Here is a 25,200-nt window from a genome sequence, read left to right as displayed (position 1 = left end):
TAGTAACTGTATGTCAGGCCCTGGCCAAGATATGGGTAAGAGTTGTAACTAACTCTTGAGAAACTCTCAGTTGAGTGGGGAAAGAGAGTATGGTGAAAAGTAGCCAAGTAGTTGAGAAGTTACGTGATTTCAGGCCGTTTTTTAAATTTTTAATAAACTTAAGTAAATTCCTTATATTGGGATATAATTTAACATATTTGTTTATTATTTACTTTTTTGCCTCCTAAATACAATATACTTTCAAACCTTTTTGAAAAGCCACTTAAATAGGTCTTTCTTAACTATTGCTTTATTTAAAAATGAAATATGTCTAAAAACAAGCTAAAGAGTTACTTAATAAGGAACTGATTCCAATATTGAATTGAGAATGGTAACCACAAACACGACTTTGATACAAGGAGCTTGAGCCCCAATTGTTGATTGAACAGGACAGAGGAATTTTTTTCCCCAAAGCAATCCCCCTTAGTTTAACCTGCTTTCTTTAATTTTGAAGGAGATGGACGAACACATGCGGAGCATGTTGCATCACAGGGAACTTGAGAACCTGAAGGGCAGGTATGGGACGGCTGTCTTCCATAAACTTCTGGATGTGGGGGGATCTGAGGGCTGATGGTGCTTGTCAGCTTATTTTATAGTAATCCTTCATAAATGAATGTTGTCTTATGGCATAGTACTATCCTTTGGAATTAATAACAAGTACAGTAGATTTTTTTTGGCCTTCAAAAGGGATAAATCTTTGTGCATCTCAAATGTGTAGAATTCACAGCAACTCTAGCAAATAGATTACAACAAAGGTGGGTGGGGATGAGCTAGTTCTCTCATTAGTAAGCTTTCTTATTCCTACACAGCAGCCTTGCAACTAGGACATTTCATATTATTGCCTCAGCAGTGTTCAAATTATTGCAGGCCATAAACCTTTACTGTTGCTGGAATAGTCTGAAAAGTCCAAAGTCTTCTAAATAGCACTGAATCTCATTAGTGTAAATAAAATAGATGTATAAACCCTGAGTATCTAAGAATGCTATTTTGTGAATTAAAGCTTGAGATGTTTAAGGAAAGAAAATCTAACAAATAAGTACCTTTAAGACATTAAATGTAGCATGTATGTATATCCTGTGTCTTTTTTTCCAACTAAGTTTCCTCTTTTGATGTTTTGGACATGTGTGAATTTGAAGTTTGGAGACAGTATGGAACAGAGAAACTTTGGGAAACAGAAATATGCCTTATACCTTAGTCCATGAGTAATGGTTACAGTAGGTCCCTTACATATGAACCTTCAAGTTGTGAACTTTCACAGATGGGAATGTGTGTTCCCATGTCCAATTACGTAAGTTAGTTCATGTGTCTAGCATACATTGTCATGTGCGTGCATCCTCTGCAAGTGGTTGTGCTTTTGTGTGCTTTACTGTAAAGTACTATAGAGAGTACAGTAGTACAGTATTTTTATTTCAAGTCCAGGATGTACAGAAGCAAGCTTAAAAGCAGCAGTGAGGTAGCTGGTACTGCTAAGAAGCGCCAAGCGATAACGACGGAAACAAAGTGAAATTGAGAGAGTGGAGCAAGGCGAAAAGATGATAGATGTCACTTGTTCTTATAACATGAATTGTTCAACCATCAGCATGATTCTAAAGAAGAAGGACGAAGGCTTCCCTGGTGGCGCAGTGGTTGAGAGTCCCCCTGCCGATGCAGGGGACGTGGGTTCGTGCCCCGGCCCGGGAGGATCCCACATGCCGCGGTGCGGCTGGGCCCGTGAGCCATGGCTGCTGAGCCTGCGCGTCTGGAGCCTGTGCTCCGCAACGGGAGAGGCCACAGCAGTGAGAGGCCCGCGTACAACAAAAAAAAAAAAAAAAAGAAGGACGAGATCATGGAACAGCAAAGTCTGCTGGGCCAATGATGCCGACAATAATACTGAAGAAGTGTGGAAAAGTGATGGAGGAGATGGAGAAGCTTCTCAATGTGTGGATGTAGGATCAGCATCAGCGTTGAGTCCCACTCAGCCTAATGTTGATTCAGGAGAAAGCTAAAAGCCTTTATGAAGACTTGAAGACGAAACGCGGCAAAGAATCAGAGGGCGTGTCTTTTAATGCTAACCATGGCTGGTTTCATCGGTTCAAGGCTAGAGCCAACCTTTACAATGTAGAAGTAAGTGGTGAGGCAGCGAGTGCAGATACAGTAGCTGCCCGGGAATTTCCTGAAATGCTTCGAGAAATTATTGATGAAGGCACGTATTTACCCAAGTAGGTTTTTAATGTGGTTGAGACAGGACTGTACTGGAAGAAGATGCCAGACCAAAGTTATATCAATAAGGAGGAAAAGTGGTTGCCAGGCTATAAAGCAGCAAAGGATAGGCTAACTCTGTTGTTTGGTGGCAATGCTTCTGGTGATATGAAGCTGAAGCCTCTCTTAGGTTATCATTCAGAGAACCCAAGAGCCCTTAAAAACATAGCCAAGGGCTCTCTTCCTGCTGTGTGGAAGAGTAACCCCAAAGCCTGGGTTACACAGGCCATTTTCCAGCACTGGTTTTTCCACCACTTTATCCCAGAGGTAGAGACATACTGCTTGGAGAAGGACGTCCCATTCAACATTCTTTTGCTGCTTGACAATGCTCCAGGCCACCCCCATTCATGGACAACTTTCATCCCGAAGTCAAAGTAGTGCATCTGCCACTGAATATATGTCGCTCATCCAACCTACAGACCAGGGAGTTGTAGCAACTTTCAAGAAATATTATTTATGTCACACTTTTCATCAGGCGGTAAAGGTGAGTGACGAATCAGGAGCAACCTTGTGACAATTTTGGAGGGACTATAACACCTACAAGACCATAAAAAACATTGACTTTGCTTGGCATGAGGTTACGGCTGTCACCATGAATGGGGTTTGGAAGAACCTTTGCCTGCAGTTTGTTCACGATTTTTGTGGATTTGAGAAGGTGGATGAGTCCAAAGAGGTCTTCAGCAACTTAGTGACCCTCAGCAAGAAGCTGGAGCTTGATCTGCAAGAGGACAACTTCATTGAACTCTTTGCTGTGCAACAAGAGGAGCTGACTAATGAAGACCTGGTGGAATTGGAGGCCCAGAGAAAGGACGAAGAGAGACAAGAGGACGAAGAAGTAACTGAAGAACCGAAGAGATTCATGACGCAGGAAATATCAAGGGGATTTTCTTTATTTGAGGAGGCACTGTTAGTTTTTGAGGCACAGGACCTGAACGTAGAATGGTACATGAAGGCTGCAGCGGCCGTTAGAATGCAATCCAGTGCTACTGTGTTATCTATGACAAGAAAAAAAGAGCTACTACTCAGACATCACTGGATCGTTTTTTCAATATGGTAAATAGAATTGAATCCAGCAAGGAACCAGAATCTGTGCCGTCAACGTCAGGTGTGACGATCAAATAATTAAGGTAATCCACATATAGGGAATCAGAGGTTGACGGTATTTCATAGTTCCCAATGATAATGAGTTAAAGATCATATATATTCAAGGTATTATAAGGGCTCTCAACATTAAATCTGAGTGAACGCAAGTTGCAGCTTGCCCTCCATCTCATTGCTGACGATCCTTCAGCTCTACCATCTCCCTCCTCCTCTCCCTCCTCCAGTTAGTAACTCTTCTTGCCTGTTCACTTGATGCCAGCCCCTGTATGCCAGCTGGTGTACTGTACTACTGTACTTTTCAAGGTACTATACTGTAAGGTTAAAAATGTTTTCATTATTTTTTGTGTTTTTTATGTATTATTATTTCTGAAAAGTATTATAAACCTATTACAAGTACAGTACTATATCGCTGATGGTATTAGTTGGGTATCTAGGCTAACTTTGTTGGACTTACGAACAAATTGGACTTATGAATGTGCTCTCGGAACGGAACTTGTTCGTATGTAGGGGACTTACTGTGCAAGATTTGATCAAGATGCCAACCTAAGTCATTTGGAATTATTTGTGTTTTAAGTAATATAGTTTTAGGTTGTGTGGGCAAATTAATATGTTATTAAACTTTCAGCATCTGTTTAGCATACTGGTGGAATTTTTCCATGGTCTCAGTCTTTTACTGTGTGAAGGTTAGGTCTTAGTAGCAGTATAAAAGAGGTGTTCACTCAGATTTAATGTGGAGAGCCCTTATAATACCTTGAGTATATATGATCTTTAACTCATTATCATTGGAACCTATGAAATACAGTCAACCTTTGATTCCCTGTATGTGGATTATTTGATCCCATTTCCAACATACTTCTTTCTGGAATTCACCTTTTTCTGGGCTTCTTAGTGACCTGTAGTGTATTATAAAATCAAACAAAACAAATGAGGTTAGTAAATCTAGTCATTAGGAGAGAAGCTCATTTTGTTCTAAGACTAATGCCTTATTTTATTCAAAGATCACTAATTAGCTAATTAAAACATTAAAAAACAAATTTTGATAACTAAGATTCATGTTCATAGTCAGTGCAGAATCATAAAAAGTAAAAAACGTAGAGGTCCTTTCACTCTCTCCCCCCCTTCCTACTCCCCTCTTAGAGGAAAGTCAACAGTTTAGTGTATATCCTATCCAAACCTCTTTTCTGTGTGTATACATAGATTTATATTTATATATACACACATTTTGTTTTGTCTTGCTACTATAACTGAACCACATGCCATATATGTATTGTTCTGTAATTTGTTTCTCCTTTCCTCCCACTCATCAACTTAATTGTGCCATGGAGATTTTGTGTGCTGTTTTTAGTTATTTGGAGCATAATCAGATAGTTAAGGAATAAGCATTGGAAGCCTCTGAACTGACAATAGTAATGTCAGTGTTAACACCCAAACTCATTTTATTTAGAGGAGAGCACTTTGGTACTTAATTTACTCATATTTTAGATATAGTGCTATAAGGTTTGGTATGGTTTCCTGGCCAGTACAAATTATAAGGGAGAAGGCAAGCAGGTAGCAAGGAAAAACAGCTGGCAAAACTATAAAAAACAACACAATCTTAAAAATCATTTACTGACTTGGAACATTTATTGCCATGACAGTCATCACTAGTTTGTACCAAAGGGACAAATAGTTATCAGTCATTATGTTTTTTCCTCCTATCCTCAGTTTGTGATTATTTCCTCTGGATTCCATGTTTAACTACTGGCTTTCTGATATTAAGTATCACTATAATTTTTGGTTGTGATCTGGTTAAGAAATGTAAAGAGCATTTTTTTAGGTTTTGAATGCAAGCTTGATTGAGAAGTGAGTAACTTATTTAGTTCACGATTGTAGACATCTGGAACATTTCCCTGTTTTTTCCTGATGTACTTGTTCAGATGTATGGCCTGTAAGTAGTTTCTACAGATAGATGCTATTAAAAGGGCACAAACCTTAATTTATCAACCAGCTGTTGTGGTATAGTTAGAGCAAGCTTAATAAAGAGGAGCTTATGGATAGAATATCTGAAGGCTTTGCCTTTCACACATGAGAGGAAATTGTGTGGTAACAGGATGAAGCTAATTTGGGCCTTCGGTTAAAACGCTCTGAGGAAACTTATTGCCTGTATTAGTCAGGAAGTAAACCAGTACTTTTTTACCAACAATTATTTATATATTTATACAAAGTAGTATTTTAACTGGTTATTGATAAAAAATTGGAAAATAGCATCATTCAAATATTATTTAATTTGCTATTAGCTTTAAAGAACATGTGGTTTCCCAAACACCCTATTTGGGAGCCTGAATGCATATTGTAATATGCTTGACTCCAGACACAGACACATTTGAATTTTCACAAGATGTGGTTGACCTATCCTGCTCTTTCCCAGTATAAATGTAGAGTCTCTCTTTTCTCTTTTTGAAGTTTCTTGTAAAGCTTATCTTTAAAAAAAACAAAACAAAAGACTAGATTTCATTTATAAGAAAAATGTTAGGGATTTCTGTGTTTTGATAAATCTGTGTTTTTAGTGTTAACTTTTATGTTGCACTTATTGCTATACCCTTCTGGGTAGGATCTCGAGGTATTTTTCTATCAAGTAACTTCGGAATTATGGTTAATACTCTTTCTTGCAATGAAAGCAAAAATGTTTAAAAAATCTGTGTTTGAGCGTTTGATACATGTCCAACATATACTTGTGCCTTGGAAATTGCAAAATATGTGGGTTTATGATTATGGATATTTATTTTTAACAGAGTTAGTTACTGTCTACTTTGTACTACATTCCTTAATATTTTAAGAAGTCAGTGTCGTCTTCCAATTATGTCTTTTAAAGAGGGATTTTGATGGTTTGGACATATGAAAAATTCTCTGTGGGAATTCCCTGGTGGTCCAGTGGTTAGGACTCCGTGCTTCCACTGCAGGGGCCACAGGTTCCGTCCCTGGTCGGGGAACTGAGATCCCGCATGCCAAGCGGCACAGCCAAAAAAGAAAAAGAAAAAAATTCTCTGCATTTTGGAACTAAGGATAAAATCAGGGATTTTATTCAAGAATACCTTTTAGAATGATGTTCCTGGTACTGCAATATATGGTTTAGCGTTCTATAAACTTTGAGGTAGAAAAGTGGACTAAAAACATTTTCCACAGTTGTAGAGAGTTTAAAGCCCAAAAGATTTTCTAACCAGAAAATTCAGTTGATTTGAGTTGTTATTATAGTGTAAATTATGTATGCCAGGTTTGTTACAGTCTTCAGATTCTTCTGGTGCTGCCCATTGGGGATAGATTTCTATTTATATATACATTTTAAAAAAATTATTTATTTATTTTTGGCTCTGTTGGGTCTTCGTTTCTGTGCGTGGGCTTTCTCTAGTTGCGGTGAGTGGGGATCACTCTTCATCGCGGTGCGTGGGCCTCTCACTGTCGCGTCCTCTCCTGTTGTGGAGCACAAGCTCCAGATGCACAGGCTCAGTAGTTGTGGCTCACGGGCCTAGTTGCTCTGCGGCATGTGGGATCTTCCCAGACCAGGGCTCGAACCCGTGTCCCCTGCATTGGCAGGCAGACTCAACCACTGTGCCGCCAGGGAAGCCCTATATATACATTTTAAACTTCATTCTGTGTTGCTGTGAGAAAAGGCTTGCTTTCTGTTACAAGTTAACATTCACTTTGAATGAACTACCTTAATTTTAGTTGCTTGAGAGAAGAGTGTGGATATCCCAGGTAAACTGAGGAAAGTTGAGGATTATTTTTCTTTAACTATATAATTGTAGTAAAATACAGTTGAAAACTCTCAGCGAAAATAATGTATTTAAGTTCCTGGAGGATTAGAATGAATTAAACTATCGATATTCAGGGTAATTCAGGGAATCTGGTCAGAACTCATTAAAATGAATCTTAATGTCAAAGACTATATTGCCTCCAGAGCATTTGAGGTACAAAGTCAAGAAAAAAGATGGAAACTTATGAAGTTTCTCCGTTTTTCTGAGGTGTTTTTCATGATTCGTACAAAGTAAAAAACTGTTTTGTTTACTTACTGGGCATTGTTTGTTTATAATTTGTCACCATTAACCATATACTTAGCTTGTTTCCTGGAATTAGTAGTTGCTCAGTAAGTTTTTTGTTTTTAATGAATATTCAGATGATCTGTAACAGAAACCATCTTCTAGTAAATGAGGTGCTTAATTTTGAGGGTCTCTTCTGGCTAACTGATGTGAATTCTGCCCGTGTCTTGTTGGATGTATGTGAGGGGAAGATGAAGCAGTGTTGTGTATGTATTTCTTATGTCTGTCTGTCTTATCAAAGACAGCATGTCTTTGTATGTGTGTTTTTATAGAATGGCATAGGAAGTGCAAAAATATCACTAGTATTAACCCAAGACAAGTGATAGAGTTAAGCCAATTTGGATTATTGAGTGGATATTACTGTCCATTTATTACACATGTGCCCATGGTGTTCAGGTGTTTCTCATCAATGACTGCATAGATTGCTGAACCAATCAAGGGACTCAGGAAGCTAAAAAAGCAGTTAAATTATTCATCTACTACAGCTCTGGACATTGATTCAAGACTTTGGCTTCTTAAACTGGCCAAGTATGAGATATACCATTAAGTGTGTAAAGTAAAAGAAGAAAACGCCTGCCCAATTATCTTTCTTAACCGAGAACCTGATTATACTTCTCTCTAAATGGTGTTCTTTTCTGAAACCTGAGAAAAACCATTTGCCTAGCACAGCTGTTAACTTCCTACAACTGAAATGCTTTCCATTCCCTTTAAAATAAGCCCTTCTGAAGCAGAATGTAGATCACATGTATCATCCGACCAAAAAAGTTTGCTGAGACTACTAGTATCATTTGCCCTGGGGTCCGGAATCTTCACATTCCAGGCAGAGCTCCAGCTGCTCCGATTTAGTTACCAGGTTGTGATTGGCTACACCGCCTACCCTTTTCTCCACCCCTTAATTTTCACTGGGAGAAAGCTTTTGAGCCAGAGATTAAATGTAAGAGCTGTCGCCAGGCTTTCTGAGTGCAGCTGGCACCATGGGTGTGCTCTGGAGCAACTTCTGTTTGCTCTGAGCCCCCCGCCCTGCCTCCCCTTTCACCACGTTTCCTCTGGCAAGGTTTTAAGTACAGCAATTCAAGAAGATTTCTCCTCCTAAACTGTATTATTCTGAAGTGTATTGCCTCTTGATTGCTGGAAAAGAATCTTTAATTCATTTCAAAAGTAACTTATGAACAAACTTATTAAAAGTGATGAAAGGAGCACTGAAATTGATTAGAACTAATTTTTCACTGTGCCAAAGTGTGCAGTGTCTTTCAGAGGAAACTATAACAGATCTTGTGAGTGTGCCATGCCAGTGGGGAGAATTGAATGTCCCTCATCTGCCTCTTTCCCTAGGGACAGTAGTCATGAGTGCCGAGTGTGCGGGGTCACAGAAGTGGGTCTTTCTGCGTATGCAAAGCACATTTCTGGCCAATTGCACAAAGATAATGTTGATGCCCAGGAAAGAGAAGATGATGGAAAGGAAGAAGAAGAGGAAGATTATTTTGACAAGGAACTCGTTCAGTTAATAAAACAAAGGAAAGAACAAAGTCGGTAAGTAATAATTTTGATATTTTAAAAAGCCTATCTGCAACAGAATGTAGTAGAGAATACATTTTCCATTTACATTCTTTTCAGCCTATAGCATTCAGACTTATCTTTTTTTAAAATTAAATTTTGTTTTTTTATTGAAGTATAGTTGATTTACAAAGTTGTGCCACAGATTTATTTATCTTAATTATAAAGTTTACCTTGAAGTTGCTGTCTTATTTATAAAAGGCAATGGAATGCTTTCTTGAACTACTGTATTAACTCCTTAAAAAAACCCCAAAAACTCAGTATTGACCCTACCTAAAAGCTAGGCTATGTATCTGAATTTTACCATGTTGATAACTATGTTTGGAACTGTTTTTATTCGTTCCAAATTGTTTTGGATACCAATAAATTCTTATTTGGTATCCAGATTTTCTAGTGGAAAGGTATTAGTGAATAAGCTTCATTTGAATATGTTATATGGCATTTCTTATTTCATCCCTTAGGAAAAAATTGTTTTGCCTAATGTGAATTAACATGGTGCTTCTACCAAATTTGATTTATCCCTTTATTATTAATTTCTTCAGTAAATATTTATTGAATAAATTTATATTCAGTTGGACACTGTCAGGATCATTTCAGCAATAGAAGTTTTATAGCTTGTACTACATAATTTCATACCTACATCTATAATTCAGGTATTAGCGTTTTGTATTTTAACATTACTGATTTGTGGTCTGAAGAGTTTAATTAATGAAGCAGAAAATTTCAGATATGAGTAAAAGAGATATAGAACCAGTTATGAGGTGGGGTAATTTTTTAAGTCCTAGAACATGATAAAAAACATTTCAAATTATAAAAATTTTAAAGATCCTTCTTGAATACTAGTTATCCCTGGTCTGTATTTCATTTTCAGTTAGAGGTTTAAATATAAAAAAGAAGTAGTTTTTATTCTGTATGCTAAAAGTTTTTTGAACAAGTCCTTGAAGGAGACTTTCTTAGTTTTAAAATGTCCGTAGCAACATGGTTCTTAAATTGTTTAGTTGCTTATCCTTCAAATGACATTCTCACTACTTTCAGTATAGCTGTAGTTTACTCTTGTTTTAGGGTGTTGGAGCCTCTAGGAGACTAACTTCTATTTTTGTTCTTACACTCTTGTGCCACTATTAGCTTATCTGTGTAAATGATTAAACATTAAGTCAGAGGATAAAAGAGCTTCTCAGTAAATTAGACATTCATGTTGTAGATACTATTCTTTGATCATTTTTATATGCCTCTTTGGTGACCTATTTATAAAGTCATCTACTTATTTCTTCATGAGGTTTTTTTCTTTTTTCCTTCATGAGGTTTTTAGTTTATATTGTTCTTTCTGGGCTGTGGGTTTAGCTGCATGCTATTGTCCCCCTGACCTAGCCAATTCATGATGATCTAGGAATTTTACTTTGTGACTGACTTAAATTGCCCAATTCTCCTCATTTCTGGATGATAATTAGTAGAGCCAAGTCAGTGATCTCCTTGGATGTCATAAGTTTCATACTGCCTAGAAACAAAAAAACAATTTGGTTAATGGTGGTATAAAAATCTTCCAAGTATCTGTAGTAACACTTGTCACTTGGGAACTTAGGGTCTCCTGTTTAGAAACAGTTGTAATTCATAATGTAAGTGGATGTTTGAACTTTTAGGTAAATTAATTCCGTCTTGTGAAAAAGGAGGAAATTCCAATTTGTGTCCAAAATCTTATAGACATTCGAAGCTTTTAAAGCCAGTTAAAGTCAATACTGAGTTTAAAATTAAGGAGGGAACCCAACTGCCGAAACTTTGAGATTTTTATTCTATCAAGGTCTAGTGGTTAAGAATGTGGGCTCTAAACAGACTTGTGGTTGCTAACGGGGAGGGGAGAGTGGGGGAGGGATGGACTGGGAGTTTGGGATTAGCAGATGCAAACTATTATATATATAATGGATAAACAACAAGGTCGTACTGTATAGTGCAGGGAACTATATTCAGTATCCTGTGATAAACCATAATGGAAAAGAATATGAAAGAGAATGTATATATATATTTGTATATATATCCATATATATGTATAACTGAATCACTTTGCTGTATAGTAGAAATTAACACAGAATTGTAAATCAACTACACTTCAATTTTAAAAAAAAGAGCTCTCGAGTCAGACACCAAGGTTCAGATCTCTGCCGTAACACTCACTGCTATCTTGCTCTAGGCAAGTTACTTAACCTCTCTAATCCTCAGTTTCCTTATCTAAAAAGTAGGAATAATGCTACTTGCTGCAGAGTTGTGAAAATTAAATGAGATAATCTGTGTAAGGTGATTAGCACTAAATGCCTTATGATAAGTAGGTACTCAATACATTTTAATTAGTATTATTCAATTTTTTGAGCACATACCACATGCTAAGCACTGAGCCAGGCATACTATAGGCGCTTTTTAGAGAAAAATGGTTTTACGCCTATTCCTGTGATGTTTGCTTAAATTTATTCACGTTTCTGTGAGCTCCTTGTCTAACATGAATAGTTGAAACAGCTGTAGCTTCTTTATAAAAACCGCTAGCTCATGGAGCTCCTTGTAGCACTTACTGTGGGTGCTACTTGTTATGTGCTATTTTACTCCTGTTTGTGACCCTGCTTATTTCCTTAGCTAGATTATAAGCCCTTCAGGAAGAGGAACTATACATAAAATTTTTCTTTTACCACTAACAGTCACTGAATGTGTACTTAATAATAAAGTGTTTATTAATGAAAGTGATTATGCATAGTAAAATCTTATCACTTAAAATAGGTTAAGAAACTGGGTTTTCAGAAAGAACCAACTATTGAAGAAATCATAGTATTAAGAGCAGGTGAATTTAAATTGTATTAACTATGATAACTAACCATAGCTACAAAATATACTTGTTCTTATTCTCAAAAAATTGTATAATATAAAAATAATAATTGGATGATAGGGACAAAATCCCAGAATATGCCGAGAGAAACAGGAGCAGGAGAGGGAAGATAGTATAAATGTGTCAAGTTTTTAATATTTTGGGGGTGATAGGAGACACAAGATGTTAATTTCTAATCAATAAATTGTGAAATATAAGTTTATATCATTTAAAGATATGAAAGCATCTACTATTTGAAATAAAAGTAGTCTCTGTTACATATTCTAGGTAACAGAGGAGGAAGGCAGAGCGGAAGTTTGGTGGGTTATGCCTTTAGAGGGACCAGGAGAACTCTTTTAAGTCACTAATGAAAGACTTTTTTTTCCAGGCAAGATGAACCTTCCAATAGCAGCCAAGAAATAAACTCTGATGACAGGCGATCCCAACGGAGACGAGAAGACCGAATTCCTTACCAGGACAGAGAGAGCTACAGTCAGCCAGCATGGCATCATCGTGGACCTCCTCAGCGGGACCGGAAATGGGAGAAAGATGGCTATAATAATACTAGGAAAAACAGCTTCCCACATTCTTCGAGGAGTAGTGGTGGATCAAGAGGATGTTCTGGGTGGCATAAGGGTGTTGCAGGAGGCTCCTCAACTTGGTTTCACAGCCATAGTAATTCTGGAGGTGGTTGGCATTCAAATAGTGGAATGGTAGATTGGAATCATAATGGTACAGGAAGGAATTCCAGTTGGCATTCTGAAGGAACAGGTGGCTTTTCCAGTCGGCATATGAACAGCAGTAACGGAAACTGGAAATCCAGTGTACGTAGCACAAATAGTTGGAATTACAGTGGCCCCGGAGACAAATTTCAACCAAGCAGAAACAGAAATTCTAACTGTCAAATGGAAGACGTGACTATGCTATGGAACAAGAAATCTAAGTCAAACAAATATAATCAAGAGAGATATAAGTGGCAGCGGCAAGAAAATGACAAAGTTGGTGCAGTCGCCACATACAGAGGTCCCTCTGAAGGATTTACAAGTGATAAGTTTTCGTCAGAGGGCTTACTTGACTTCAATTTTGAGCATCTGGAAAGCCAAGCCACTAAACAAACAGATACCTTAGCTTCCAAAATTGGTGGGAAGAATGGCAGTGTGGCAAGGGAAAAGCTCCGTCGCTGGACTCCTTACCCTTCCCAGAAGACTCTGGATTTACAATCGGGAGTGAAAGAAGTCACTGGTAACAAGTTGGAAACGATAGATAATGATTTTAGCTTGATAACCACAGGAATACAAGAGCCCCAAACTGATGAAAGAAATAATTCTCCAACACTGAAAACACAAAAAGAAACACATACTAGATCTCTTAATCACAAAGCCACTTCTGACTGCACTGCTTCCTATGAGGTAGTGAGAGAGGGCCCCATTGTAGAAAAACCTGAACAAGAGCATACCTTAAATAAGATGCCATTGCTAAAATCCCCACTCCTTCCAATTCCAATCACTAAATCAGCTCCTCAAAAGCAAGATTCAAAGAATCCCTCAAAAAATACCAAAACGAATTCTTTTTTTCCTGGCGAACACTCAAACCCCTTGAACAAACCCACAGTGGAAAATAATCAGGGTTCTTACATATCCAAATTGCGAAATTCAGGTCCTCGTGTTTTAAAAGGGCATAAAAGTACATTTGGAACTCACAGGGAACCTGATGAAAATTTAAGTGATACGTTACAAAAAGCCAAAGATGTGCTAGAGTGTAATGAGTCATTGCAAAATCCACTTCTTAGTGCTTCTAAAAGGACCAGGAATTATGCAAAAGCAAGTAGGAATGTAGAAGAGTCTGAAAAAGGATCTTTGAAGATTGAGTTTCAAGTAGACGCATTAGAAGATGAAAGTGATGGAGAGATATCTGATGCAGAAAAGGATGGAACAAAAATTGGAACCCTGGGTTCTGCAACTACAGAAGTTTTATCCTGCAGTACTCATGCTGCTGATGAGAAAAGCGGGGAGGAGCAAAACCTGAAAACATCTAGAAAACCATCCACTTCCCCATGTAACTCAACAGTTCACCAGAAAGAATCTGAGTTACAAATGACATCTGTAGCCAGCCCACACTCTGACTTACTGCTAGATTTGAAAACCTCTCTAGAAGATGCACAGGTTGATGACCCTGTTAAATCTCCTGTATCTTATGAAACAGAAGGCTTTGAGACTACTAGCTTGGATGCCGAGCTTCAAAAAAACGATATAGGTCAGCCCTCAGGCCCTCTCCTGCCTGAACTAAGTAAGCTTGGCTTTCCTGCCTCACTCCAGAGAGATCTAACCCGTCACATTAGCTTGAAGAGCAAAACTGGAGCACACCTTCCTGAGCCAAACCTCAATAGTGCTCGCCGCATCCGCAATATCAGTGGTCATCGAAAGAGTGAGACAGAGAAGGAGTCTGGGCTCAAGCCAACCCTCCGGCAGATTCTAAATGCATCTCGGAGAAATGTCAACTGGGAACAGGTCATTCAGCAAGTAACCAAGAAAAAGCAAGAGCTAGGCAAAGGCTTACCCAGGTGTGTGCCTCTTTTCAGTATCCATTTCCCTTTTTTTCTTTTAAACTTACCCTTTGACTCTGGTCAAGAGAATTCTCCTTGTTAAATTTAATTAAATGTTTGCAAAAAATATACGTTGTAGATGTCTGGTTTAAATATCCAGGAGTGACTACTTGCCTATTCTATAACCAATGGAATAAAGTGTTTGCTAGCAGGGAATTCAGGTTAAAAAGAAGCCCACCTACTTCTGAGAAATGAAGTAGGGACAAGGAAAAAACTTAGAAATCTAACACTTTGGTGATAGGAGCCATAAAGTGACAGCATAAAAAAAGTCAATCTATAGCTCTGTGTCTATCTATAGATCTTAATGAGTGGTACAACTTTTAGGTATAACTGTTCTCATTACCTTTTACTTAGAACGTGTGGATGGTTATCCTTCTGTATTTGCTCTGGGCATTTGTATTTGTGATCGCAAAATACTTTCTCCTAAGTACTTGTGTCATAGTTCGGCTATTCATCTTATGTTGAGGCACTAAACTTTTCTGAATGGTAAAGCAGCATTCAACATAGGTTTGCTACTTGAAAATCATCCTGCTTTATAATTACATAGCCCTCTAGGCTTAAATTTCTATCCTTGTCGAAATAACATACTTATTGTGCCCCCTTTTCTTTTCCTGTAACTTGTGAGTATCATTGAGATTATAAAGTTCTTAGCATGGTGTCTGCTGCTTGTAAATGCTTAATAAACATTTTTATTTATTTTTTATTTGTTTGCTGTTAAAAATTACGTATTTATTATTGTTGATTTAGAGCTCCATATTAAATAAAACCCTCAGTTTTTATTCCCTCCTTTTGTATATAGCTGTATACAAATATCTAATTTGGTACTTGTTACATTATAATACTTACAATAGAGTTAACTTACTTTATGTTTAGAACTCTTAATGCTCCTTGCGGGCAGAAACCATCTATTTATATTTGTAACCTCAGTGCTTAACAGAGTCTGGCACATTAAGTGGTGCCCCCTCTCCCAACCATGTCTGATTAATTATTTTTCCTTTTCTTTCTTTCTTGAGGTTTGGCATCGAAATGGTGCCTCTAGTTCAAAATGAACAAGAGGTCTTGGATTTGGATGGGGAGCCTGATCTGTCCAGTCTAGAAGGATTCCAGTGGGAAGGTGTTTCCATTTCTTCATCCCCTGGGTTGGCAAGGAAGCGAAGCCTTTCAGAGAGCAGTGTGATCATGGACAGGGCTCCTTCTGTGTTTAGCTTCTTCAGTGAGGAAGCTACAGGCAAAGAAAATGAGCCCCAGCAGATTTTTTCACCTAATAACTCATTGAGGTCTGCACAGAGTCAAAAAACCATGGGCCTTAAGCAGGAAATGACACCTCTAGCTGCCTCCCTAAGAACAGGTGAAAGAGCTGAAAATGTTGCTACTCGAAGGCGACATAGTGCTCAATTATCATCTGACCATACGATACCTTTGATGCATTTGGCAAAAGACCTGCACAGCCAGGAGAGCTCTACACCACTTTCAGAGAATCACAATGCCCAGGAGAGTAATGGAGAAGGAAACTCTTTATCATCAAATGCATCCTTAGCCCTTGCAATCTCCAGTTTGACAGATGCAGCCACAGACAGTAGCTGTACTTCTGGTGCTGAACAAAATGATGTCCAGAATATTAGAAAGAAACGAAGAGCCACTGGAGTGAGTATCATTCCTGTGCTTTTTGTAGAACATTTCATGTGGTGACTTGGCCTTAATTAGAAAGACTTAACTGTTTAATTTTTCTTGGGTATCTGGGGTTGTGGTTCTCCCTACTCTGGAATAAAAGATTTTGAAGCTGACTCTTACTTTCATATTCTTATCCTACTGGATTCTTTAACTGAGTAACTCTAGTAAGTTAGATGTAATTGAATATGAATGTATAGTACTAGGAAAATATGAAGTCATCTCTAAAACTAGTATCTAAGCCAATGATTCTTTGTATCACCTGATCACCAGCCACATCTTCAGCTGTAACTTTATCTGTTTTCATGATGCATTCTGGACTGCTGAAGAAAGGTACTCTAGTGTTGCATTTGCAGGGCATGTGTGCTTGTCGGACCCAGGACTACTAGGCTTAACACTAAGGTAGTTTTATACTATGAGAGTACATCTATATGAGCATAGTCTTAGTCTCTGTTACTCTATCTTTTGTACTTAAGTTACCCAGCCTGGTCTTTTTAGAATCCATTACTTCACTGATACTTCTCTTTTGGCACCTCTGATGTTAATATTGCCTAACCCTTTCAGGAACCCTTTCTGAAAAGAAAGAGTTGCTGGTGGTAATATAGTCTGGAATCTGTCACTGTGTGAAAATGGGCTGTTTCCTTTAATATTGGGACAATATAACAAAGTAGTTATTCCAACTCTGCTCCTTTGAGCTAGATGCTGTGGTGGATATTATCGGATGAGAGATTGTCTTATGACAAAGCTAATATCTTGGGGCTTGTCTCAGGCTGTTGAGTTTTTGGTTGTAAAGATTTTCTTGCTGAATTCTAAAGTAGAAACTGAAATCAGATACATGTATTATTAGCTTTTACCAAGGTGATATGCTTTGCCTAAGCGCTGTGGGATTAGCATCCCTCTAGGTTGCTAGGGAGGTACTTGACCTTGGATTGTATTTTTTTTTAATCAGATACATTCATTCAACTAATATGAGTTCATACCATGTTCATGAGACTCCTACTGCCCTGTTAGAGATGGTAGCAATAATGAAGAATAATGTATGACTATCTTAGAACTGGTTCTTTTTTTCCCCTCCTGGATAATGGCCTTTACATATTTAATATTATTCAATTTTCTTTATCTCCTTAGGATGGATCTTCTCCTGAACTCCCAAGTCTTGAGAGAAAAAATAAAAGAAGGAAAATTAAAGGAAAGAAAGGTATAGTATAGAATATTCTGGCAGAAAGAAATTGTTCTTACAGCAATTCAGCCTTTTTACAACTTGATACAGAGTGTAGCTTATCAAACATGGAATGCCCATTTATTTATTTATTTATATTTGATATTTTTGTCATCTTGCTTAAGGGCATAGAAAAAGTTTGATTTCCTACTATATCCAGTTGCAGCTGTAGAAGAAATATGTGATGCCACCTAGACCTGAAAGCTAAAGTTAATATATATCTTGGACAAATTGAATTCAGTGTATAGCTAGAAAGTGTCGCTGGGCCTTTTCAGTGGGGTGAAGAGGAATAGGACATTTAGTAAAAATTTTATCCCTCTTGGTCATTTATAGCCATTTCTCTCACTTTCCATTTTTGAGGCATCTTGGTTGCTTTTCTCATGTGAGTTAAGTAGAGAAGTTATTAGTGTGGCTCCCTGACTGATATGCTTCTATGACTCTTGCCTTACACTGACTCTAACACTGTTAGGGTATAAGGGCTAGTGCAGGAAGTGATTGGATGAACTTTCGGTGATTGGATGTGATAGATAAGGTGGGAGTCAAGGGTGACCTCATTTTCTGGCTGTGGCAGTTGGGTGGATGATGACATTATTTGTAGAGCTAGAAAATTCCATGAGAGTTTCAGGTTGAGGGTAGAGGAAGGTGGTGAGTTCCCTTTTGGATCCCTTGAGTTAAAGGACTTTAGAGACACCTAGGTAGAGATATCAAGTTGGTAGTTGGATATGTGGGTCTGGAGTTTAGGGGGAGAGGTCTTGGAGTATTGAATGGGAAAGAGGCAAACATAAAGATGACAAATACGTGCACATAGTAGAACATTTTATTTAAAGTAACTTAAGTGTACTGTTTCAAAGCTATATTTTCTTCAGGATGCCTTTTGTAATAAAGAGAACTACTTTAAATTAACAGACTGGAAAAATATGAATCGGGAAGAGAGTGCAAGCAGTTCAGGTTTGGGGCCCAATCTAAGCCAAAGCCTTGGGTGAAGAGGGTAGTAGATAAAGGAGCATGGGAAATGAAACCTACAAGAGTTGATTTGCCTGGGGCAGAGATTTTGCTTGGAAGGGTCATGGTGGAAGATGGTGATTTGGTAAATTGGTACCATGTGGTGGTACGCTTGAAACCCTGAGGCTTGGTTTCTGACAGCATCAGGCTTGACTACATGATTTGTAAAATTTGATGAGTCTCCTTCCAGTGACCTAGTGGGGAGAAAATAAAGGCCTGTCCTAGACAATTGATGCAGTTCCATCTTCTGAGGAACTGTATTATTAATGAGAAGTCTCCAGTATTAAACTGAACCTTATGGTTTCTTTTGACAGAACGTTCTCAGGTTGACCAGCTGCTGCATATTTCTTTAAGGGAGGAAGAACTAAGCAAATCATTGCAGTGCATGGATAACAACCTTCTGCAAGCCCGTGCAGCTCTTCAGACAGCTTATGTTGAAGTTCAGAGGCTACTTATGCTCAAGCAGCAGGTAGTAGCAGATGGAATGTCTAGTGAAAATGGATCATCTTGAAGTTGGATTTAAAAATGCTTAACAAAATACTTTATTTTTAGATAACTATGGAGATGAGTACCCTGAGGACCCATAGAATACAGATTCTACAGGGATTACAAGGTATTCAGAGAATCTGATGGATTGGACCCTCTGTAACTTGTTACTTTTTGGTTCTCTGTGGAGGGGAATTAAAATGTTATGAACAAGTTAACATGATTTTTCTCGTGTCTCCTTGGCTTCATCCTTCTATAGAAAGGCCTGTGAGACTGTATATCCCCAAAATGCTTATGTTACAGAAAGAGTCCTGGGTTAGGAGTCCCAAGACTAGGGTTCACATTTTGTCTCTTCTTTTAGTACCGATGTGACTTTGGATAAGTCACTTAAAATCTGAAAAATTGGAATATTAATGCCTGTTCTTTGGTAGTTATATATATATATAATATAATATATATTATATATAATATAGCTTATATAATAATCTATTTTAAAGAATTATGAGGGTTTTTAAAATTCTCTTGTAATCTTTAAAAATACAAATTGGCTCAGAAATGAGTGGCTTTTCAGATAACATTTTTGCATTTGTGTATGTTTCCCATTCTAGAAACATATGAACCTTCTGAGCGTCCAGACCAGGTTCCCTGTAACCTTACACAAGAACAAAGGAACATTAGATCTCAAACATCTGCTGATGCCACACTGCTGCCTACTCCTTTTTTCCCGGTTTTCCTGGAGGCTTCATCTTCCCATGTGTCTCCGTCATCCACTGGAGCCCCTCTCCAAGGAATCACATCTACTTTCCAAGCCCATGGCAGTGTTCCTGCTCCAGACTCATCAGTTCAGATTAAACAAGAGCCCATGTCTCCTGAACAAGATGAGAATGTGAATGCTGTGTCACAAGGCTCTGCTTGCAATGTGTCCAAGGAATTACTGCAAGCTAATAGTATGTAAACTTTTCTCTGGGTTAAGGGCAACCCTGTAGTGGGTCTACGGCAATTTTATATCAGTGATGTAACATCATACTTGCCCATTAAAACTGAAGTTATTACAGTTTTTCTTGAAGTTTTCTTATTTAGGAAGATTATTTAAATATTGGTAACCTTTTTCTAATTTTCTCTAATGTAGGATTACTGAAGTGACTTTGGATTAGCACTTAACAGGTTTCATTTATTAGGATTGGTGCAGAATTATTTAGTTTTTGTGAGATAAATGGCATTGAAGTTATTTAGTCAATTTTCTAGATAAGATATATCCTCTGAATTTCTCATTACTTAACTATCTTTATCATTTCAAGTACAAACTAGGGTTAATATAGACCTGAGGAGCAGGTGGCCATGATGAAAGGCAGAGGGCTCTGGGGTTTGGAATCATCTAATAGAAACTTGGGTGTTTTTGAGAAATAGCCAGGGTTTTTACTCTCTTCATAGAATAATTCTTACCTAGTTACCATTTGAGAATAACTTCCAAGCTATTTAAAATCTCATCTGAAGTTTGCATAACCACAGTGGTGCTACATTGAAAATTAAGTAAGAAGCAAACAGGGACTTCCCTGGTGGTCCAGTGGGTAAGACTCCACCCTCCCAATGTAAGGGACCCGGGTTCGATTCCTGGTTGGGGAACTAGATACCCCATGCATGCCGCAACTAAGAAGTCTGCATGCTGCAACTAAGAAGTCCGCATGCCGCAACTAAGAAGCCCGCATGCTGCAACTAAGAAGCCTGTGAGCTGCAACTAAAGATTCCACCTGCTGCAACTAAGACCTGACACAGCCTAAATAAACAAATAAATAATAAATAAATATTAAAATGAAAGAAGCAAACTGATATTGTGTGATTTTTTTTTTTTTGAGCAAAAACAAAGTCTGAAGAATTATCCTACATTTTGCTATCTGTTGCAACACTAATCACTGATATCTACATCAAATGTATATTATCTTTCATATTGAATTATGTTATTTTTATATGGATACTATTTAGTATTTTTTAAAAACTAGTAGTATTTTTTTCAAAAATAGCTTGTATTTTATTTCCTTTTCTGATTGCAAAACTAATTCATGTTCATTGTAAAAAGTTGGGAAACTATAAAAATGTGTATTTGTTATTTTGTTATATATTTCAGTCTTTTAAAATTATAAATGTTTATGTGCTTACATGAGACTTTATACAAAGGACAAGTATAGTCTGTTATAACTTGATTTTTTTCCCACTTAATTATGATCATTTTCCTGTGTCATAAAAATAATTCATCTAAAACACTATTTTGCTAGTTGTATAATATTTCAGAAGTTGCATAATATGAATATACAATAATTTATATAATCTTTGAATACGTTTTTTCCTTTTTTTGTATTCTGTATAACGCTGCATTGTATATGTCTTTGAGTATGTCTGTGATTATTTCATCAGTTTAAATTTCTAGACATGAAATAACTAAGTCAAAGAAAATAGACATTTTAAGTCAGCTGACTTTTTAACTGCTAGTATGTAGCTAAATTGGATGATATACAGGTAAAATGCATAATGAAAACTTCTAAGAAATAAAGGTGAAAGCACTTTAGCTAAATAGATATTTGTGTCTACTAAGAATAAAACACATTGTTAAATATGTGGACATTTCAAACAAAAAAGAAAAAAGATCAATAGAAACAATCCCTGCCCATAAAAGGAGCTTTTGTAGGGTATAAGACATGCATGTAATTTGTGAAATTAATGCAAGGCAAAGTATATAAATACTGTAATAGAAATATGTGTAGGTTATGGGAAGCTGAGGGGTCAGATAACTAAACCATGACTGTTAAAGTTGTTAACATATCAAAATGTCATTATTTGGTAGAAGTTCAATCAGTGATAACTGTAGTTTATGACTACAAATACCAGACACAAAAACGATGGAATAATTCTTTTTTTCCTTCTCAATTCAGGAGAGATCAGTGACAGTAGTCCAGTTTATCCAGTTATCACTGCAGCATTGTCCTTATCAGAGCTAACAGAGAGATTCCATGAGCCTAGCCAAGAACTGAAGTTTTCTGTGGAGCAAGGAAATACCAGAAACAGAGGGAACAATCCCTCTTCCCAATCAGCTGGTCTTCCTAGCATAAATAAAGAAGGTGAAGAGCCAAACAGAGGCAACAGCGGGTCTGAAGCCTGTACCAGTTCTTTTCCAAGATTGTCCTTTGCTTCAGAAACCCCTTTAGAGAAAGAGCCCCACTCTCCAGCTGACCATCCAGAACAACAGGCAGAGTCCACTCTGACATCAGCTGAAGCTAGGGGGAACAAGAAAAAGAAGAAACTTAGGAAGAAGAAAACTCTGCGGGCTGCCCATGTTCCTGAGAACAGTGACACTGAACAGGATATATTTACTGCTAAACCTGTAAGGAAAGTAAAAACTGGAAAGTCCACTAAAGGGGGGAAAGTGACAACCTCCACCTGGGAAGATAGCAGAACTGGTCCAGAACAAGAGAGTGTCAGAGATGAACCAGATAGTGACTCGTCTCTGGAAGTCCTAGAAATTCCTAATCCTCAGTTAGAAGTGGTAGCCATTGATTCTTCTGAAACTGGAGAAGAGAAACCAGACAGCCCATCTAAAAAGGATATTCGTAACTCCACAGAGCTAAACTCATTAGAAACTTCTCGCTCTGGTTGTGATGAAGTTAGCTCTACCAGTGAGATTGGCACCCGTTATAAAGATGGCATCCCTGTAAGGTAAGGACACCGTGTTGGTCCAATCAGAACAGCTTTCACCATTCTATTCTTGAAAAATAGAACCTTTTGTTCTGAATCAGAATTTTTTTAAAGAGTCACATTTATAGAAAATCAGTAGGGATAATGGATATGGAAGAATCAAACCTTAGCAATGGAGATTTTGTGTTTTCTCATTTGTGTTGTAAATATTTACTCTACTTTCATTTCCTTTCATATAGAAATTTCAGATGGAAAAACCGATCTCTTATATCATTGCTATTTTGTCCATTGTTTAGAACAATCTTTTGAGTCAGGAAAATATAAGTTTTACTGCCTGGCCTGTTCACACAGATGCTAAGAAGACTTTTGCTATTATTTTGTAGTGTGGCAGAAACTCAGACTGTGATCTCATCCATTAAAGGATCAAAGAACTCTTCAGGTATTTGGTTGTTCAGTTTTATTTAAATTAATCACAGAAAAAAAGTCTTGTAAATATTAGAGCCAGGGTTTAAATCTACTTAAATATGCTTATACAATAGGGGACGGGAACTGGGCTTGTTACCAAGAGGATTGCTTTGACCAGCAGTTATGGTATTCGTAAATCCTCAGATCTGGCATTTCAGTTTCTTACTCCCATCTCTCTTACCTGGCTGTCTTACGTGTTCACCTAATTAGTATAGTTGGCCTTCTGTATCTTCGGTTCCGCATCTATGGCTTCAACTAACTGCAGATTGTGTAATATGCATTTATTGGAAAAAAAAAAAAACTCGTGTATAAGTGGACCTGCACAATTCAAAGCATGTTGTTCAAGGGTCAGCTGTAAACAGGAGGATGTGTATAGGTTATATACAAATACTACACCGTTTTATTTAAGGGGCTTGAGCATCCGTGGATTTTGGTGTGTGTGGGGGTGGGGGAGTCCTGAAACCAGTCCCCTTTGGATACCAAGGGACAATTAAGGTTTTTTGGCTCTTGGGGGGTTTTGCTTTGAGAAGGAACTACTTAAAGATAATGCCTTGGGCTTCCCTGGTGATGCAGTGGTTGGGGGTCCGCATGCCGATGCAGGGGACACGAGTTCGTGCCCCGGTCCGGGAAGATCCCACATGCTGCGGAGCGGCTGGGCCCATGAGCCATGGCCACTGGGCCTGCGCGTCCGGAGCCTGTACTCCGCAACGGGGGAGGCCACAACAGTGAGAGGCCCACGTACCGCAAAAAAATAATAATAATGCCTTACTCAACAGGATAACTGGCAGCAGAGGAAACTGGATGTGGAAAGATGCTTGGTGCCTTATGGGTATCACTCAAAGCTCACTATATAAGTATCTTGTTCCGAAGTGAAAGGTCTTCCCTGCCTTTTTTTATTATGAAATCTTCATAATGAAGATCACTAATGAAAATGTGGTGTTTTGCTGGGGGAACTAGGCTTTAAGGAGAATCCAGAGACCACTTTTTCATAATGGTTTAAATTTTTTAGTATCTTTTGAGACACAGGCAGACACATCTCTGAAACATATTCTTGTTTTCTAGAAATATCTTCAGAGCCAGGAGATGATGATGAGCCCACAGAAGGGAGCTTTGAGGGGCACCAAGCTGCAGTGAATGCAATTCAGATATTTGGGAATTTACTGTATACCTGTTCAGCAGATAAAACTGTCCGAGTTTATAATCTCGTGGTAAGTTGATACAACAATTTGAATATTTTTGCTTGGTTGCAGGTTTTAGAAACTCCAAGTAGCTCTCTCTTAGACTAGGAGTTTATTTGCTGTCCAGAGATGGAGTGGGCTTTAGACTAACTTTAGATACAGTTGATCCAGTGGCTCAGTGGGGTCACTGGAGACTTAATTTCTTTCTTTATTTCCATTCTGCCTTCTCTGATATCACCTTTTCCTAAAGCAAGTTCTCCTCCTGCTCACAGATAGATGTCAGTAGCCACAGGGGTTTCTTTTCCCTCCCACCACCAAAAAAGGGTCCTGTGCTTTCCTCTCCGAACAATCACTTGGCAAAAGGAAATGGGATTATAACAATAGGCTCGCGACAGTCAGGTCCCAGCCCTGGAGTTGATGCTGAGGTCTGTCACATAGCTGCTACATAATAGAGAAGGGATAGAGTGAGTACTGGAGAAGTAGTCAATATAAGAGGAGGCATTTTCCCTGAGAGTTGATTAATTATCCCGGTTATTAAGAAGAGCAACGGTCTTCCACTACCCCACACTTAGGATAATCTGATGCTCATTACTCTCAATTTTCATAGAATGGACTTTTGAGTTTTGAGTCTGGTATGCGTCAAACTAATTCTTTTTATCCACAACGATAGCCAAGAAACTTTAGGAACACTATGTTTGAACAAGTATGGTGAAAGTATTTGAAACTGATGAAGTCCTTGAAAATCAAAAGGTTAGATAGATGATGGACTGAGAAAACGTTTGCTGTAGGCAACAGGTATATAGGTTCCTTTAGCCTAATAATGTGAGGGCAACAGGGATGACTGAAGGAAGGAAGCAATGGTACCAGGAGGTGTGACTGTAAGATTTGGGGAATTGGCTCTAACTCTGAACTGAAAGGTAAGTATAGGTATATATGTACATTCTAAATATATAACAGTATGTGCACAGAGACAACAGGATGTTCCATTATGAAACCACACCTGGAACACTAGACCTGTGATGGCACCTGACATATCTTTGAATATTGTG

At 38.0% G+C, this 25,200-nt stretch overlaps 1 protein-coding gene across 5 annotated transcripts in view; it reads left to right on the top strand.

Annotated features, from left to right (window-relative positions):
• ZNF106 (zinc finger protein 106) overlaps positions 1-25,200 on the top strand; it is a 62,247-nt gene that overhangs the window by 18,841 nt on the left and 18,206 nt on the right. For 4 of the 5 annotated variants that reach the window (XM_019935334.3, XM_073800802.1, XM_019935332.3 and 1 more), the window contains 11 exons: positions 494-555; positions 8,784-8,981; positions 12,236-14,407; positions 15,463-16,093; positions 17,246-17,315; positions 18,653-18,807; positions 18,891-18,951; positions 19,433-19,771; positions 21,749-22,529; positions 22,892-22,947; positions 24,036-24,181. In XM_019935334.3, the coding sequence (XP_019790893.1) occupies positions 494-555; positions 8,784-8,981; positions 12,236-14,407; positions 15,463-16,093; positions 17,246-17,315; positions 18,653-18,807; positions 18,891-18,951; positions 19,433-19,771; positions 21,749-22,529; positions 22,892-22,947; positions 24,036-24,181 (4,671 nt within the window). The remainder of the gene's footprint in view (positions 1-493; positions 556-8,783; positions 8,982-12,235; positions 14,408-15,462; positions 16,094-17,245; positions 17,316-18,652; positions 18,808-18,890; positions 18,952-19,432; positions 19,772-21,748; positions 22,530-22,891; positions 22,948-24,035; positions 24,182-25,200) is intronic. The other variant, XM_073800803.1, reaches the window with a different exon arrangement.

This window comes from Tursiops truncatus, chromosome 2 (assembly GCF_011762595.2).
Source record: "Tursiops truncatus isolate mTurTru1 chromosome 2, mTurTru1.mat.Y, whole genome shotgun sequence".
NCBI classification, from domain to species: Eukaryota; Metazoa; Chordata; class Mammalia; order Artiodactyla; family Delphinidae; genus Tursiops; species Tursiops truncatus.
This window is presented reverse-complemented; position numbering and strand designations above follow the sequence as displayed.